This window comes from Psammomys obesus, unplaced genomic scaffold, assembly GCF_907164565.1.
Source record: "Psammomys obesus unplaced genomic scaffold, mPsaObe1.curated_primary_1811, whole genome shotgun sequence".
In the NCBI taxonomy this organism is placed as follows: Eukaryota; Metazoa; Chordata; class Mammalia; order Rodentia; family Muridae; genus Psammomys; species Psammomys obesus.
Window position 1 is genome coordinate 31,882,278 of NW_026585504.1, and position 19,496 is coordinate 31,901,773.

General features: G+C 44.5%; 1 protein-coding gene across 4 annotated transcripts in view; it reads right to left on the minus strand.

The window, feature by feature from the left end:
• The window catches only part of Slc1a2 (solute carrier family 1 member 2), a 128,876-nt gene that overhangs the window by 49,912 nt on the left and 59,468 nt on the right, over positions 1 to 19,496 (minus strand). For 3 of the 4 annotated variants that reach the window (XM_055599761.1, XM_055599767.1, XM_055599756.1), the window contains exons 2-4: positions 6,080 to 6,219; positions 4,259 to 4,411; positions 2,588 to 2,838 (exon numbers count right to left, since the gene is read on the minus strand). In XM_055599761.1, the coding sequence (XP_055455736.1) occupies positions 2,588 to 2,838; positions 4,259 to 4,411; positions 6,080 to 6,219 (544 nt within the window). Of the gene's footprint in view, positions 1 to 2,587; positions 2,839 to 4,258; positions 4,412 to 6,079; positions 6,220 to 16,696; positions 16,718 to 19,496 lie in introns of those variants that run through there. The other variant, XM_055599776.1, reaches the window with a different exon arrangement.

Below are 19,496 nucleotides of genomic sequence, written 5' to 3' on the forward strand. Positions count from 1 at the left end.
AAGCTTCTGGATGCAGCTGCCAGGCTCTGGGCAACCAAGGTGGTGACTCATCCCCAGAGTGGTGAAGAAGCCAAAACTTGGACTAATCTGAAGTGACTATCATGGACCTATGTAAGTGGTGACAGCCAGGATCTGGTAGGAGGCTGAGAGATAACGAGCTTCACAGCTACTATGTCCTATAATTAACCCACGACCTGATTTCTAGCTAGACAATGAAGCCAGATTCAACATGAATCGTATATGACTCCAGAATCTAGCTTTCAGGCAGCACAGGAGTGGGTTTCAGTTGAAGCTGAGGAGATAGGGACACTGGCACACTGGCATGCTGGTACACTGGCCAAGAGCCATAGCTCATAGAGCCAGTCTGAACTGAACTACTCCATCTGAGTCCCTGCCACTAGTACTTGAGTCCAATTTACCAACATCCCAACTTACCTGAAAACTTGCAAATGTCCCCTAATTCACCTTCATGTCTTTCTTCCTATCAGCCTCCCACCCTCAGCCACTTGTAGCTTTGTCTCTGTCCAGACCTGTCACACTGGTTATTTTTCAGTAGAAAATCAGTCATTTCCCTGACCCAAGCTTTCGTAGAATAATAATCTGAGTTTGACCTAGGTCCACTAGTAACTGCTTGAGTTGAGTTCTGTCTTCGGTCTGTCTCTGGACCCTGTCAAGCCAGGACCACGGAAGGCTGCCTCTAATATGAACAAGTCTCCTTCCCCAAGACAGGCCATTCTAAAATCATCTCTTCCAGGCTACAGGGAACTCTAGTGACCCCTTCTCTGTCTCTGGCAATGTGTTACTCTGTAAGAATGGCATCCTCTCACCAAGGCCCTTGGAGTCAGGTTGAGACTTCCTACCCATTCTCGCTGTGACATAAAGGACTATACATTACCAGGGTCCTCCTGACCCTGGCCTTAGTTGGGAAAACAAAGGAAGGTTGCCATAGGAAGAGGTAGGATCATGGCAGCAACGGAACAGGACCTGATGTAGTCTTCAAACCCCTAGCATCCACTGGGCAAAGACCTTCATCAGCCAGGGAAATCCCCAAATGTGAATATGTCCAACACCACAGAATCTCCATCCAATAAGAGCACAGCAAAAGTTCTGAGTGCTTGGAGCTTTTTTTTCTGTCTTGCTTTCCAGACTAAAATAAAGGTATTTTGTCTATGAGCGGATGTAGCTAGGCACAGGAAACAGATCTAGACCTGTCCTTTCTGGAGGCTCTCATGCCTCCCTGCCTGTTTTCTCTTAGCTAATTTCCCAGGATCCATGGCTCCAAAACACCACTTGTATCTTCCACTCCAAAGGAAGCAATGCCATCCTCCTTGGTGAGGCTAGCAAGCACATGAGCAGGGGACCCCAGGAAGATTCCTGTCTCCATATTCTAGTCACTGTCCAGCCTACTCTTCCTGTCTGGAATGCTGTTGTTTAACACAAGTCCTCACTGAGTTAATTACACATATTTATGGTATATGGTAGAATATTTCCATACATGAATACATACATATGAGATACTTCCATACACGAGGACAGTGATAATGATCAAATCAAGGTGATGAGTAGATCTCTCATTTTGAGTATTTATCATTTCTTTACAAAATGACATTTAAAAAATCAGAAAGACCTATCCCAGCCTGGAGTGACGTGGGCTCAGTGAGGGTTGGCACTGCCTTTTGGGGGCTGGAAATCCAGACTTTCCCTTCTAAGCTGCCTATTTCATAACCTCACTCTTCAGTGGTTCCCTGAGAATAGCTGAAGGAGGCACATGGGCTCTGGTTTCGTCTTTTCATGAGCTAATGGGGACTGTGGTGTGTGCCAACCTAAGCTAACTCTGTGGACAGAAAATAGGGCAGTGAGTGTGGCCTTGGCTGGTGGCTGTGTTTTTACTTAGCAGAATTATCTGCTTTTAAAAGTTGTGTGTGTGTGTGTGTGTGTGTGTGTGTGTGCGCGCGCGCACATGCGCATCCAAGAGCATCTAGGGGCCAACAATTGATCAGCATCTGCCTTGATCTTTCCCTCCATTCTGTTTTGAGACAGGGTCTCCCAGAGAACCCAGATTGCAGATTCAGCTACAGTGTCTGGAAACCTAGGGATCTCCCTGTCTCTGTCCCCCCAATGGTAGGCTCATAGATGCATCCTGTTTTCACAATTAAAAAATAAATCATACTCAGTCCCCTGTTTCATCTTAAGGGTGGGTTACAGATTCTCATTTTGTAGAATAGACTAAGCCAGCATCCTTTTCTTTAAGGACTGCATAGAACTTTGAGATAATGTTGAGAACCGCTGGGCAATAGAGGCTTGTGAACAAGATTGCTCATGTGCAACTCAGAGACAGGAACAAAAAGGGAAAGGTGAATCTCAGAGTGACAACGTATCAAGGGTGCAGGCGACAGTGTATCTGGAAATCAAGACATCTGGCTTCAATCCTAGGGTTCCAATTCTAGGGTCCCTCCCCAGAGTACCTCATGAAACCCTTGAGCCTACAGAGATCAATACATGTTTGGAAGACTGCTAGTCAGAGTTGAGACTGTCTCTGATTACCGTGGATTAGGTGGAGGACCAGACAGAGGTGGCTTTGGGTTACCTGTTGGAAACAGGCTTGCACCAGGTTCTCCGGGAAGAGATTTCTAATGAGATCCAGGAAGGCGTCCAGGCTAGACACCTCATCATTCTTCTTTCCAGGTCCCAGCTGCTTCTTGAGTTTGGGATTGCCAGGGTGGATGGCCAGCACCAGAATGACCCCCAGCACAGCGGCAATGATGGTTGTGGACATGTAATACACCATGGCTCTCGTGCCTAGGCGGCCACTGGCTTTAGCATCCAGGCCTGACAGCCCTGTGTTTAAAAGAAATCCAGAAAGGTCAGCTTGCTCTTTTCTACTCATCTACTATCTCGACATATCTGTAACCCCACAGCTTCCTACCACTCAAGATATATTAGTGGTCAAATAGCACTCCCCCTACTAAACATGGGTTCAGTTCCACACCTTACATTTCTATTTTCTAAGAGTTATTAATTAATTTTGAGATTCTTGAGAACTTGGTGGCTCATAGATTACAGATGGCTGACCTCAACCCACCTGCCCAACACAATTACATATGTGAACATAACGTTGAAGAGTCCTCCATTTTTAACTCCAAACTAATGTCTCTTCCATTTTCACGACCTTAAGTTATCTTCTCCGAAGCGATGGCCTAGCTGAGGCCACTGTTTCACTTGTGTGTGAGTATTACTATTTATTGTCCTTATGTAGGAGAATCAAACGCTGGGGCATCAAGAGCATGCTCAAATGTCTTTAGATCACATTACTAGGGACTGAAACGGGGAGTCAGCATGGCCCTCCCATCACTCTGTGTTGACACGTGGTGGTTCTCGTGTCTAGCCTCATGCGGCTATCAGAGGGCACATGGAAGAAGCAGCTGTGAGTGGCAGGCAGCATGCGTATTGAGTTTTCCCTAGGGAAAACTCCGAGTCAGGTCATACGGACCTCAGCCTCCAGTGGGTTTTTCTCCAGTTGTTTCTTCAGTGTGCCCACTTCCTGGTTTCAGTTCCTACCTTAGCTGAACAGAGACAGAAGCCTTTTTTGGGGATCTTCCCTTTGCCATTCGGGGGAGGAAGTTGTGAATTTTCTCTGAAGTGATCTGACCCATGTATGACCTACTTCTTTCTATAACCCGAAGTCTAATTCTGGGCAAAGGAAGCCAGGTCTATCAGATTATCCTGCAAATGATCTTTTAATTAATTAATTAAGCAAAAACTACAATAAGAATGCATGCTATAACACATTAAGGATATCTTTCTATATTAAAACCTCAACTTTCATGTCTAGTTATTTAACCTCTTGTCAATTCATATCTTCCTATATGACCAAGTAAATAATAAAGGCACTGTACTTTTCACTTACTATCTCTATCAGCTTCTGAATAAAACATAATTTTGAAAACATTAAAAATGAAATAGCAAGATGGCTACCATCACTTTTAACACACAGCTGTTCTTTATATCTTTGACTGTCAGAAAGAAGGGCAGAGTGAATAATAGATTTTTTTTGTTGTTATTGGTTTTTTTTGTTGTTGTTGTTGTTTCCCCCCCTTAGGATCAGTGATTCCTGTTTTAGAGACAGAAAAAGCTCAGAAATGCAATGATACAGACAGTCACATACCCTGACTCGGCCAAATAGAAATTCTACTTTGAGCCCAAAAGCCAGGGCAGGGCTGTGCAGGCCTGTGGATGGGCACCAGGGAGGCGCTCTCACCTGTGATTAAACTGGAGATGATGAGGGGGAGGATGAGCATCTTCAGCATCCTCATGAGTATGTCCCCTGGGAAGGCTATCAACATGACCACATCAGGGTGGATAGGAGACGCCAGGCGAAGCAGCCCGCCACATACTGCCCCCAGGATGACACCTGTTGAAGGGGAAGAGGAAACCTGAATTCAGTTTTTGCCCTAGCCAAATGAATAGCTCCAAGGACTCCTGTTAGTGATTGTGGTCTTTCTTGTGTGTCTGCCTGATAGACTATGAATTCCACAAAATAAAGACATGACTTCAGGGAAACTGATTTTGACAACCAGCAAGACGCCTTTCTGTAACAGCTCCAACTATTCCAACACCAGGGGGGTTGAGACAAACAATTTCAACACTCCATAAGGAAAAATAATGACTTGACTCCAAAATCTTTTGAGATATTGACTGCATATAGCATCATAAATTCTCAGAAGAACCAACTACCAGAGGGCAGTATCTTTTCTTCTGCCAGCCAGATCTGGCAACATGATCTGGGGTATAGTGTTTTGTGTGTCTTCCTTTTTAACTGAAGACCAGAGGCACAGGACAGAAGATTTATAACCTGGGAGGAGCTAAGTTGAGCCAAGATACTGGCAGAGATGCTGTTTGCTTTACAGATGCCTACATTCCCCCAGAAAAACAGCAGGCTGTTGGAAATGGGTGGCCAACACAAGCAGCAAAAGCAAAAACTAGGATCTAGGCCACAGACCCCCTGGTGGTGAGGGAAGGAGTTGCCAGGCACATAGGTTGTGGAGGTAATTCGAGGGATATGAAGAGAGGGATGGGACTGAAGGACAGATCCTTTCCCTGGCTCTACAGGTTAAAGGAATATCATACTGTCACTCTTCTTCAAGGGTGAATGAGGTTTGATTGCACAGTGGATGGTTACAAAACAAAACAAAACAAAACAAACAACAACAACAAAAATACCCAGCCATGTCCGCGGTTCCCTGTTTCTAAGTAAACTAGGGCAATCCCCAGTTTCAATTCTAGTCCATTGGTGGCTGAGATGCTGAGATGACACAGAGAAGGGGGTTGGGGTGGGTATGAATAATGGTGAGGAATTGGGAGGATGAACTTTTTAGTAGATTCTCTGTGTAGCCTAAGTGAGAGCCAAAAAGACAAGGAGAGGATTGAAAAGAGAAACCATGTGACTGTCATTACAAGGAACCACATTTACTCTGTTTTCATTGTATCCTGTAGAAAACTCGAGACTGGGACTGCGTTGACAACTCAGACCAGAGAATCATCCCGAGATGACTTGGAACATATCTGAGCAGTGGAATGGGCCTCTTCCATGCTCCCCTCCCCAAATGTATCAGTTAATCAAAGTCAATGCTGTTTTTGGCAAAGGCCTGATCTTGTGGTCCCTTGTAGTGGGGATTTCTGGCCCTGTTGTCCTTATCTTGATCTAAGTCTTTTTCTGAATGTGATCTACTACCTGCTCTGGGCTCACCCAGAAGGTATGCTGCATTGCAGATTCCCTGGCCTCTCTCTCAACAGTTCAAAACTTAGTCTTCACAAGTATGTCTGGGGACTTGCCTGTTCACACTCACAGGAAATGTGTATGCATGCTGAGAACAGAGGAGAGCCGATGGCCAGAAATGGTTTAGGAGTAGCTTTTTGCCACGGGGGCAGAGTGCCTAATGGGGCCCCAGCAGGACACATGACTCCCTTTCCCAGAGGAGCACTCTCCGGGAAGCTAGCTCCCCTGGAAATCTGGAGAGCTCTGGAGAAATGGATGAGGGTGACCTCAGGAGATAAGGGTGTAAAGACCAGAGACACCTACCAAACACCGTTAGCGAGAGTAGGAGGTTCTTCCCCAGCTTGTCGCACATGCGCAGACCCAGGTTTCGGTGCTTCGGCTCTTCGGAGCTGAGGTGGCTGTCGTGCATGCGCACTTCCACCTGCTTGGGCATGTTGTTGGCACTGCAACGGAAATGAAGCTCATGATTAGTGACTCTCTGGGTTGAATTAATAGGGGTCTCCCGTGGGCAAAGTAGAGAGACAAAATAGGAGTATTGGGACACACTTGGATTGGGACACACACAGTTGACCTGTGGGGCACATGGACATTTTATTCCCATTACCCTGGATCCCCGCAGTAAGAAAAAGAAGCACTGTGAAAAATAGTGGGATTTCCCAGGGGTCACTCCCCTGCTGACTCTGGGAAGGGAGTTTTTCTACTCCATTTTACCGGGATAAAAATCAATAGGCCATTAAGTTTTCAATCCAGATCATGCTCCAAAATTTGAGCTCTTTCATTCTCTTGATAATAGGTGTGTGTGGTATTTTTGGGAAAGTCACAGCCCGCATTACACCAAAATCAGATGCCCCAAAAGTTCAAATCTTCCACATTCTGCACAGGTGAAGACCACATCTACTGTAACTCAAACCTTCCCTCTGTTCCAGAAAAAAAAAAAAAAAAAAAAAAAAAAAAAAAAAACATTGCATACAACTAAAAGAAAAGTTCAGTCAATTGTGGTTTTAAAAGGTTGCTTGTATAATCAGACCCTGCCAAACTGCCCCCAAGTTGAGGCCCCTCACAGTCAAAGCAAGATGGCATCATTTTGATCACTGTCATCTTTGGACTCAACTCAGCCATTTTCCAGATGCCCCATCCCAAGGGAATTCATGCTCTCTTGGGAGTCTGCTCAATAGAACCCAGGCTGGGGATGTGAGGACCTTCCTCTCCCCCCTCCCAACATACCACTCCATCATACCAGTAAGATTTTTAGAATGAAGCATGCACATTTCACTTTGCTAAACTGAGAAGGTTTCTGTTGTTGTTGTTGTTGTTGTTTGGTAGCTTCTACTTGCAAAAACCACCATTTGATGGATGAAAACAAAACACATGAGAAGATGGTAATACTACCCTTGATAGGTAGAAGGGCACATCCTTGACAGACAATGTGACAGTGCCTTCTAAGGGAGGAAGGTGTTACCCCTGCTCAGGTACTCTTACCAGGCTAGACAAGCCTTTGTGGAAGCAATGCCTGACTGCAGAGCAATGGGCCAGCCTTATCACTGATGGTGATAGGAGGAGTGTGGGATTCAGGAGTCAAGCCCTCGCTTCGGGGCTTGCTAGCTGTATGGTCTAGTGTTCATTGCGTGTCTTCCTTTTTAACTGGAGGCCAGAGGCATAAGACAGGGCTCTAAAGATCTATAATATTGGAGGAGCCAGATTGTATGATAATCCCTAGTTATAATACAGGGAAGAAAAGTGCTGATACTCCTTCATGAAAATTTAGTAAAGGGAGAGAGCTAGAGAAATGGCTCAGTCAGTAAAACGCTTGCCCTACAAGCAGGGAGACCTGAGTATGGGGCCTTAGGACTCCCACTGAGCATCTGGTTGTGGTGGCACACATTTATAATGCCAGCACTGGGGAGGCACAGACAGGGAGATCCCCACAGCTGGCTGGCCAGCCAGTCTAGCCTATTAGAGAGATCCAGACTAAAAGAGGGGCCCTGCTTCGGAAGAGAAGGTTTTCTGGCACCCAAAGAATGAATGACCTTTCCCCTCCAAATATACATGCAGATTTATACACACACCTCTGCACACACATGTGCAGCCATCCACCTGGACAACACACATATGTACATAAGCAAAATATTCAGCAAAATATGCTAGTGTCGGGGCTGCCATAGTTAGTATCTTTCTCTAGAGACCAGAAGGGAGGGACAGGGTTTATCACATTCCTGACAAAGATGACAATATGTTAAAGGACCTATCCAGTTGCCCCAGCATTCCAACAGGACATTGAGAATTTAGCTCAGTGCCATTGAAGCCGGAATCAGACCCACTCTCATCTTTAAAATGGGCCCAATAAGTATTGAAAGCAAACATTCTGGCAAGATCCACATGGTGTCATGAAAGCATTAGGCATCAAAACAGCCGCGGTAAAGTGGAAACACGCAGACATTAGGTTCACATCTGCACAAAACCCTGGAAGGATCTGGGTGCCTGTCACACACATTTTTTTTTCCTTATATAAAACGGCTGCTTCCTTAACAGCTTGCTTTTTCGCCTGTGACAAAAATGCCCCGGAAGCCCTGAATCAAAACAGCCACATCAAAGCGGCAGCATCAAGATGTCATGAGTCCATAATTTCTTGGAACTCAGCAGATGTCCCAAGCTTCTGAGAGTTCGTGACATGTGCATGTGCAAAGGAAGTTTGAACATATAACTTTATTTACTGGTATTATTATTACGGGGGCACCATGGCACTCATGTGGAAGACAGAGGACCCCCTTCCAGGAGTCAGTTCTTGCCTTCCACCACGGGCTCTGGGGACTCATCTCAGGTTGCTGAGGCTGACCAATGACCTTTTTACCCAGTGGGCCATCTTGCTAACACAGAAGAGAATTTAAAAACTAAATCGGAGCCTCAGTGGCAATCAGGGATACAGGGGTCTCCCCGAACTATCTGCAAAAAGTTCTGTACAAGCCGAAGCAATTGTTGCATGGCTCCGACTGCGTGGGGAGCCTGAAAGGGAGAGATTCTAGAAGCATCAAGACCAAAGATGATTACATATGATTGCTGAGAGCTGCTTCTGAGCCTACATCCCTTTAGAACTCATGCATGCTCTGGTTACTAGGAAAACGGCATCAATACCGAGTAACATGCATGGATTTGTTGACTGTTCTCCATTCGTCAGACACTGCTCACTGGCGGGTGCCTCTGCCAGTGGATTGGACTGTAATTACCTGCTTCTCATCTGGACTGCATGGCTTGCTTCCAGGAATCATAAGGAACTATGGTAAAGCCAGGTTTGAGAAGGCATAAGGGATGTTCAGGAAAGGTCGCTTGGGTAGGGGGCGGGGACTACTTCCTGACTGGGATCTTAAAGGGTGGATTTTAACTTAAATCCCTGCATCTTTTGCCAGTTTATGAACCCTGAGAAAGCAAGCCTGTGAGTTTCCATATGAGCATTTGTTAAAACAAATCATCCCTAAAAGATGCCCTGCCTTCTCCTGGGATGGAAGCCTTTCTACAGATGTCAGCAAACACACTGTTTTGGCACCCTCTCACCGTTCTTGCCTTCAGTCCTCGAATTTCTCCTGAGATCACAGTATAGTCCCCATTCTGTGAGAGCTACTGAAAATAGTGCAGTAAATAAAATAAACCCGGATATAAAAGCTCTTGCTCTCATAGTGTGGTCATGTAGTGGGAGAAGGAACAAGTGTCTAAACTTACTGCAAGTGGTGGTGGCACTGTGCAGAAGTAAAGACAGTATGAATACATGATTTTATGTCAAGTGAGTTTATGTCAGGGCAGCTTTCATAATTAGGGACACGTGAGCATCCTCCACCTGGAGAAAATGTGGAGCCTCTTTGAATTAATTCTGAAATTTGTTCACAGCTTAGAAAGCAAGTGGAATAAATACAAGATGGCCACCTGTACAGCTGCCCTAGAAGCTAAAACTCCCATCAGCTAGAACCACTTATATCTTAATTGTTGGATTTTAGCCTAGCAATGATTCAGACAGATGTCAAATAAGTGATGCTGGGGCCTCATACCATCGTGAATGTATATGAGTGTATATGTTCTATGGATATCCCTGTTCCTACTGAGACATATGGCTATGAGAAGGAGGGAAGATGGACAGACAAAGGCCCAATATCTCAGCAGTGTAAGGGTTTGCTTCCAGGTCAATGAACAGAAAAGGCAGGACCTGATCTACGCAGTTCCCCTAGGTCCACACAGTCACTTCAATTATGTGTGTCCATTCTCTTGTTAATGTCCACTCGCTGTGCAAACAGAACAGGGTGATGATGACTTCAAACACTAAGGCAGGGAACTGAGGTACACCAACTCCACAGTGCCAAGTTGAGTTGGCGTATCCCAGTAATTCATCACTTTTACCCCAAACCCTGAGTTAGAGCCTCTTTTCCTACTTGGGTATATCCTGGAAGAAGGAGCAGGCCATAAATTCCAGAATAGTGGAGGCTGGCTTAGCCAGACCCTCTCCCCTGCTCTCCACTGACCAACAATGTAAGGCCACTTGACAAGACAGGTGGGGGCGGGGGAGAAAACAAAACCTTCACAATAAGCTTCCAATTTCTTTTAACCTTAGATTCTCCACTGCATTATGTAAACAGCTGTTGATTTTGCAGTTGTTACCCAGATCCTTCTCACACACAAGCACGCAAGTCCTGTTTCAACGGCGAATTCAGCTTATTGTGCAAATTGTGCTCCGTGACTCAAAGGGAATGCATAATTGAGCCACGCTAAGTTTTCTCTGTACCTGCTTTTCATTAGCACTTGATTTTCCCCACTCTGCCAAGGGCCTCTAATAACAGGCTCTTAGTTGTGGTGTTGGATTCCAATTTCCTGCTGCACACTCTCGTGTCACCTCCTGTGGCGCCAATTCTTTTTTTTCCTCCCTCGTGCTCTCACTGAGGTGGCAAGAAAACATTCTCCCAGGAAGCCTGCATCGACTGGTGGGTTTGGCCTGGAGGTTGCGAAGTCTGCAACGTATCTTTTCTCTGTCCCATCCACCGCCTCTTCCCCTCCACCCCTCTGCCCAAGTCCAACACCGGACCTAAGGGCCTGGGAAACACAGTGGGGCACAGATGTCCCCTAATCACCTCCCTGGGAAGCTGACCTGTGAAAACAAAAAATAATGCTTGTTGGGGGCTTTTCCCTTTGTGCTTCTGCTAGTGTATGCCCACCTGAGTGCTACGGAGCAGTGAAAATAGGTAACATTGTGCTCCAGTAAAGATTCCCTAGCTCCCAAAGGACACTCCATTCTTGCTGTAAACGAACCGAAACTGGTATTTTTTGACAGCATGCAAGTCCCTCTATGCTTGCTGCATCCTATAAGGCCTAGGTAAGCCATGTAGTAGGAGGAGGCTCATTGGCCAAGACGTCTTTCTCTGACAGTTGCTGCATCTTCCCAAATGCTGCACATGTCACCTAAAGGCTTACAGACTCCAGTGAACATCTCCTCCGGTCCCTTTTTTTTCTGATCCTTTTTCAGCCCCTGTGCCCCTTCTCCAAGCCACAGAAATACTTTCTGGAAAGGTCCTGCTGAGCTTGGGTTGCTCCAGATTCCATGAGGGCAGCAGCTCCTCCAAGCTTCTTCCTGTGTACCTGAGAGTGTGCTGAGAGCACAGCAAGCAGCAAGCTGTCCCAGGTCAGGAGGCCAAGACCTTCTGGGAGACGATAATTGGAAAGGCACCAACAGAGTATTTGATACACAGTTGGCACTGGATTTGGTTTCTTTCCTTTCACTTAAATGCCTCTAGTGGGGCAAGAAGAATATCACAACACTTTAGCCATATAAGTTTTAGTAAGCCGACTTAGCTATAAGGTGATGCTTATGATTTTTAACCAATTAAGAGGGACCCAAGAACGTCTCAAAGCCTTCGGCCCCTTTTAGGGAACACTAACCAGACAAACTCTCGAGGAACATCAGGAAAATCCTTGATCACTGTCCTAGTTAGCTTTCTTCTGCTGGGATAAACCGCAACCCAAAGCAACAGGGGAAGGAAAGCGTTTACTTCATTTACACTTCCAGGTTATACTCCATCACTGAGAGAAGTGGGGGCAGGACTTCAGGCAGGAACCGGCAGGCAGGAGCTGACGCAGAGCCCATGAAGAAATGGTGCTTACTGCTTGTTCCCTTTGGTGTTCAGCCTGCTTTCCTATACCTTGCAGGACCGCCTGCCCGGGGATGGCACGACTCATAGCGACCTGGGTCCTTCCACATCAACCATCAAAAGAAGATGCCCCGCAGATTCGCATACAGGCAAGTCCTATGGAGGAATTTTCTCAATTCAGAGTCCTTCCTTTCTTTCCCTAAATGAGCCTATCTTGTGTAAAGTTGGCATAAAAGTCACCAGCACAAACATGAAATCTCTATACTCTGGTTCATTTTTCCCTGGAGAGACACTCAAGGTTGTCTTCACCTCACACATCTCCCATTTCCATTAAGATTGACTGACCAAGGCACAGTCAGTTCCTAGGGTCCGGTGAGGGCTGGGTTGAAAGTCTGACCATTCCAAATTGGGAATTGCTTCTAAAAATAAAGGTGATGCCATGTCCTAGAAGCACGCTGGTCAGCCCAGTTCCCAAAGCACACTCCCAGAGTTAACTGCTACCCACATCTGATTCACTGAACAGGAGAATGTATCTGAAAAACTCACATAGCTCCAACACAGTAGGGAGACCATGGGGCATGTCCTGAGCCACAGGGAACTTGGCCCCATTTCCAGATGAATGAAGGCCATGTGACCTGTCTGCTCTGGCTGAAGTATCCTTTTCATCATTACATTCAGCTCAGCTTTCTTAAACTAATGTCTACTTCACCCTCAAGACTCAAGCATGCTTTCATCCAAAGGCATTCACTGAATCCCAAGTCTGAGTTTTAGATCTTCCCTCTCAAAGTTACTACATCTCCCATGCTTTCAAGGCCTCTCTCACAGTTTGTGGCTTGTTTTCCCCATCAGAAGATAAATGCCAGAATAAGACTGTCATGTATATTAGATCTCTCCCCATATGAAGCATGCTTTCTGGAAAAAAAATCTTATGTTTGATAACTACATGTTGGATGGTTGGATAGATAGAAGAATGATTAGATAAAAAATAGAATCTAGGCACAAGTTGTGTGATACTCAGTTTTAAGAAATTAAGTGCTCCAGAAGTCTGAGAAAGGAAGAGAAATCAGAGAAGAGGAAACAGAAATGGCAAAAAGTCCTATCCTACAAGAAGCAAGGGCTATTTGCATTAAAAGAACCAGCAGGTATCAGGAAGGCCAGGTCAGCACACAGCACTCTTCCCTGAGAGTTCCTGTCAATACCTACTCATCTGTGTCTTCCAGAAATCTGTTTGGAAGAAGCAGTATGTTCTCCATACTGTGACTCCTCAGCATCCCTTACTGACATGTCAGAAGAAACCTAGATTCATATTTTCCTCCTCTCTTTGATCAAATGGCATCCTGGATGAATACAGGCTAACTGCCCCCTCCCCTTCCTCTGCATGCCAATGGCTAGGAAATAGGCTGCCTCTAAATAGCTCCCATCACCCAAGCAAGCATTCCACACTTCCCAGGGGATTTGTGCCATTTCTTACTTTGCTTCTTTTTTTTATAAGCCATTAAAATGGTGGCTATTGGTTGGTTGCTGAAAATTGAGCCCCCGCTGATTCCCCCGGTCAACTCAGCTTAACCACCTGCATGCTCACATCTTAACTTAATTTGATATACTAATTTTCAGTGAATGAAGTTCTACAAAGAGAGTTCTTTCTACAGAGCTTGTGGCTAGAGCTTGGTTCACAGTGTGCCATGTTAAGGCAGTTGAATATATCTTCCTTCTTTACCCGTTTGCATCGTCATTTGAAAATTTTGAAGTGTTTGCGTGTACACACACACACACACAGGCTGGTCAGTGCACATGCATGTGTCACAGCATCCATGCAGAGGTCAAAGGGCAACTTGTGGGAATCAGTTCCCTCCGCCCGCCATGTTGAACCCAGGGATCAAACTCAAGTTGTCAGGCTTGGCAGCACAAATCTTTTAGCCACTGAACTGTCTCACACTCTCCAATTCCCACTTTTTAATAGATGGAGGCAGCTCACGGAGTTTGAGGAATTAGTTCTCATGTGGAATAGAGCACTCATAGACTCTTTAAAAGTTTTGCTTGGAGTAGCTCCTTCCAGGGCCTCCAATCTATGTTTCATGCCTCCCCAATCTTACATTACACAATGTGCCCCAGTTATAGGGCTTGATTTGTGCCTAAATGACTGTCCCACTAGACTACAAACTCAGTGGAAGAAATGCAGTGACTATCCCAAGCCCTGGGTAACTATGAATGGATGCTAGTGAAGAGTTTAAGTTAGCCTGACTATAACTCCATTTTGAAATAAAGATTTTGACTGGGAACTGAATTCAGGTACCAGGAAATATCACAGAATGTACACCTGGCAGAAAACAAAGTTAACTCTCCTAGCAACAGCCTCCAGGAAATATAACAGAATAAATGCTTCATAGAAAATAGAGACAAACTCCCTGGCAATAATCGATGGGAATCGGTTGAGAATCGGGTGGGAAAATCCTCCCCAATGTTTCAGATGTGGTTTAGAAAAATAGCCATTGTGATTATATGCCTTAGCCATCATGATTGTGTGCCTCAGAAAAGGTCACCCCACCCTGCTAAACTTCACCCAATTCTGTAACGCCAAAGCTTGTGCTCCCCTGTTTGCTCCCATGGAAAACCCCTGCTCACAGACTTTCCCTTTAAAAATCCTGTTCACTCAGAGCTGGGGGTCCCACTTCTCTACTGCTGTGTCAGTGTGACGAGGGTCCTGAGTTCGATCGCTCTCGTAATAAAGCTCTCTTGAATTGCATCGATTCGTCTCCTGGTGGTCTCTGAGGGTCCCGTGAACCTGGCATTACACTAGCACTCCCAAGGATACCAAACTTTGAGGACATAAAAGTGCCTTATAGAAAATGGCCTGGTGTTTGCATGAAAAACTACACACATCTTCCCTTGAATGACATAAAACACTTACTCTGACGTGAATGTGCTGTGAATTGCTGTTCTGTGAGCTTGAAAAATAATGTCAAGCAGAGGGGTGAGGTCTGAACATATTCACTACATGCATAAGTATTTTTATTTAAAGTATTTTTGCACCATGAACATCTGAATCCATGGATATGAAAATCAGTATTAGGTATGAGGCACATAGTCACAGCTGGGTAAAGGAGCAGTTATTTGAGAGTGTTAGAGTGATCCATGTCTATGGAAACTGGGAGCTATCTATGGAAGCAAGGGAAGGAACATTCTATAGTCAAGCACGGAATCAGAGGTTTCTGTGATGAACATACAAGGCTTTCAGAGTGATGCACGAAGAAAGCTTGAGAAAGGACGTCTGAAGTCCTGTTCTCTTACAAGTCTAACAGGAGTTCCAGGTAGCATCTTAGGATGTTGCCAGTGACAACTAGGGCCTTTACGTGTAGCCGAAGACCATGACGCCACTTGGTATGGGCATCACGAAGTCATTCAAACAGAACCACATACCCACCATTTTGGCCACTAGATCATCAACACTTGACTTCTGAGCATCTCTGTTAAAAGGCTTTCATTCCAAGGATCCTGGAAGAAAGCTCTGCTCCTGCTAAATTTATATTAAAAAAAAAAAAAAAACCTATTTGGAGTGTGGGAAGGTTTCTTCCTGCATCAATACTTACATGGCTGACTCTTAAATTATGACACCTAAACTTAGATCACATCTGTCTTTGTTGAATCCTCTATATGTGGCATGCACAGTGGCAGGCATTTACTGGGTATTGGATAAAACCAGAAGATTGAATTAAACATTAAGACAAAATATAGTAATGGGATTAGATGAGGTCCACAGCATTTCTTGAAAGGGGACCTCTGGACTAAATTACAGAGCAGGGCTTTGAGTTAAGACAGAAATGCCAGGCTTTTTGCACCCTGCACATTCTTGCCTTCTTCCTCCACCCACGCTCTCCCAATCTTTCTGAGGCTACATTCAGCACACACTGAGCCTTTTGTACCTTATTTGAGGACAGACCCAACCCTGCAGTCCATTAGTAACAGACAGACATTGTGCTTCATGGAGAGAAAGAGGTTTACATCATACACTACACAGAAAACTTATGTAGTAGCTTTTCATTTGAAGAACTTCTGTTCTTTCCTTAGTCCATTGTGCTAATGAATCATAAACCTTCACCAGGAAATGGTAAAGGGGTACCATGTTGGCCACTGGTTGAACAACACTTGACTCCTGAGCAAGCAGGTTGAAGGCCTTTCATTCCAAGTGCCTTGGAAGAAAACTTTGTTCCTGCTCAACTTATAAAGCCTTCAGTTTGAAGGTTGGCAAGGTTTTGCTTCAAATCAATGGCTTACCTGGTTGGTCCAAGGCTGTTGCTTTTATATTTGAATTAACAACACATAAAGGCAATTTGATTTAATTTCAAAATCCATATTTTACCTCTCTTAAAATATAAAAACCAAAACCATTCTGTAACACGCCTCTGAATAGTAGCTGTCAGTTAGAAATGAGAAGAGAGTATACTTTCGATAAGAGTCCACTACTATAGTCCCCACCAGTTCCAAAACAGCAAGTATCTGTTAACATTTATCAACAAGCATTGTGTGCTGTTTTTCTAACAGAAGATAAATTGTCTCCTTCCTGGCTGCTCTGAAGTTAGAGACTCTTTCCAAATTGAATTCCATCATTGTATAGCTGAGACCATCCTCTGAATACTTAAAAAAAATGCCTGCGCACCAAGTGAATATATATTCAACAAGAGGCAAAGTAAGTGTGGGGAGGTTTAACAGTGAATCACCTTGATTTTAATAAGGATATCACAGAATTTATAAATCTGTATAGTAGATTCCCTAGGGACAAAGGTGAAAACAAAAGTGATCTCACCTTCAGGGCAATGAAGAAAGACAGTCCAACATGTGACTCGCAAGTTACAGGGCATAAAGAGGTCTTCATCTTCTTTGCCAATCTCCTCATTACCAATGGTCCAATATTAGATTTCTCTAGAGTAATGACTCAGTGTGCGCTAAGACACCCAGCCATGACATCAGCCATTTCTTTACAATTCTACAGTGGGGGTTAGGTGCTATAGACTGTGGGCTGGACTCATAGCCTATAAGGGATGGCTTAGCAGCAGAGCTTTGCAGCATCTCTTTGAGCAGATATTTTGCACACTGTGAGGGATAGCTGCTAGTCATTTCACAGAAGAGGAAGCCGGGCTGACTAACTTGCTTGTAGTTAAATAGCTGAGAGAGGGTGGAGCTGGGACTCACAGCTGTCATCTTTCTCCATCTGAGCCCACTTCTCTTCACTGTAGCATGGTGGCTATGAAAGCCTAAATGAAAATACTGTCCACAGGTGTTGCTTTAGATACTGATCACAGAATTGACCTCAATTATCCCAGTATCTCCCTGCCCTCTCTCTCATGGGTGTGTGTATGTTAGGAGGGATTGCTTTGTTTTATATTACTGATCTTAAGCAAACTTCGCATTCTCCAGTCTTACTAAGACAGCCAATGTCAATTTCACAGCTGCTAATTCACCATAAACATCCACAAAACTTACTTATAGAAAGTAACACACCTGGCTCCCAAGATAATAGATGCTTTGGGGCTTTGGGCAAGAGCTTTAAATCTAGGCACGGGCTTTAAATCTAGGCACGGGCTTTAAATCTAGGCACGGCAATGGTGTTTGCACAAGAAGGTACAGTTAGATGTGGTCACTGGGACTGACCTACCGAGGGTCCAGGGCTATTCTGACCTGTAGTCACTCCTCACCCTTCTCAGGTGATGCTGGAGATCTTGATCCCAAGCATGACATTTGGTTTAACTCTGGCTAGGAGCAATGTCCAGAAGATGAGTTTGAAAGTCTATTTTCCTCTGAATGATCAAGATACCATGCTTGACACTTCGCCATAACTGAGTCCCAGCATTCTAAAGCCATGCAAAGCAAAATCCACCCAATCCCTTCAGTCCTTCCCCAAAGAAGAAGCTGATGAAAGATTTCTTGATGCCCCCAGCGCAGATCTCTCTGAAGGAGACCGAGAGAAATGAACTATTAATATATGATCTCTTAGTTAAATCTATTTTGAACAAGATATATAAACACATAAAAATTATATAAATTACCATGTGATATTTGAATATGTGAACATATTATGCAATGTGTAGATTGAGTTAAACATACTTGTCTCCTCAACTATTTGTCATTTCTCTTTGAGGAAAACATTCAAAAAAACTTTTCTATAGGATTTAAAAACATATTGTACATTATTATTTTTCTCTCTTGAATAGTTGTTCTGGCTCAGCAGGTTAAGTGGTCCTGATGATGCAATCAACATCTAAAAGCTTTGGGTGACAGTAACTATATTCTGCTTCATCTTCATAACAGAGCAGAGGTGTGTTACACTACTATAATCCTCAATTTATAAAGAAGAAACAGAACATTTAGCTTGCCTAAAATCACATACCAAACAGCAGAATCACAGGAGAAACCTGTATTGGTACAACTTCAAAAGCTCAGGTTTTGATACTACACTCAAGTAACTGGGTAGCCTACTCAAATACTCCACCATCCTGTGGTCCTAAACTTTTCCATCACCTCGGTGGAAGCTGCAAATCAAGACTCAGCATGGACATGTTTGCTGCGTCCTGGCTCAGGTAATGGTAAATCAAATTCCCAACTCTATTTAGTTCTCTATAGCACTTGGGGACCAGAAGATTCTAGGGCTTGTGATTCTTGTTTTTGTTTTCTGAGACAGGCTTTCTGTGTAGCCTTGGCTATCCTGGACTCGCTTTGTAGACAGGCTGGTCTAAAACTCACAGAGATCCACCTGCCTCTGCCTCCCAAGTTCTGGAATTACAGGCATGCACCACCATGACTGGTTTAGGGCTTATGTTCTTGATTCATGAAAATCATTCTTCGTAATGGGTTTTGTACGTGGATCTGAGTGATGACAGTGGGGATAAACTTAAACAGGGGGAAACAGGAGCTGAAGAATTTGTTGTCCACCTCCTGCAATTACCACAGAGCATCTGGTTAACCAACATCCAAGGAGAGTTTTTCAGAGTTGTAGAGAACTCAATGAGTAAATCTCAGGGCACACAAAATGTCCCAGAGGCTCCTCTCTGACCATGGGAGATTTGAGGGGAATCCTTACACCAGCATGCAGCCAACCTGAAGACCAGCAGTGGTTTTATGCAGTTTCCTCCTGCTAAGCCAATCCAAACAGAAGCAAACCGCACAGTCAGTAAGGCAGTGACCAAGCATCCATTCAGTTCTTTGCTTCCAAATGCATTGAGGGGTATCGCATAATTTTTGTGTGAGACAAACACTGGAGTCATGTTAGCAATGAGGAGTCCCCTGAGTCATGTAACACCAGCCAATTCCCAATCAACTCTTTCCACTAGCTCAAAACTGCCAAGGATCTTATGGCACTTTCACAGTTCTCAGTCTGGATCCAGACACCAAAGAATATCCATCTGCTACACTTGTTTCCTGAAATATACTATGCATAACAGCATATTCCAGGATGTGTGGAAAGCAGAGTCCTTTAAGATTGCAAAAGGGCTGGAGAAAACAGACACAAACTCTAAAGCCACCCTTGTTATGTGAACTTGAGCACATGACATTGTTTTCTTTTATCTATCTATCTATCTATCTATCTATCTATCTATCTATCTATCTAT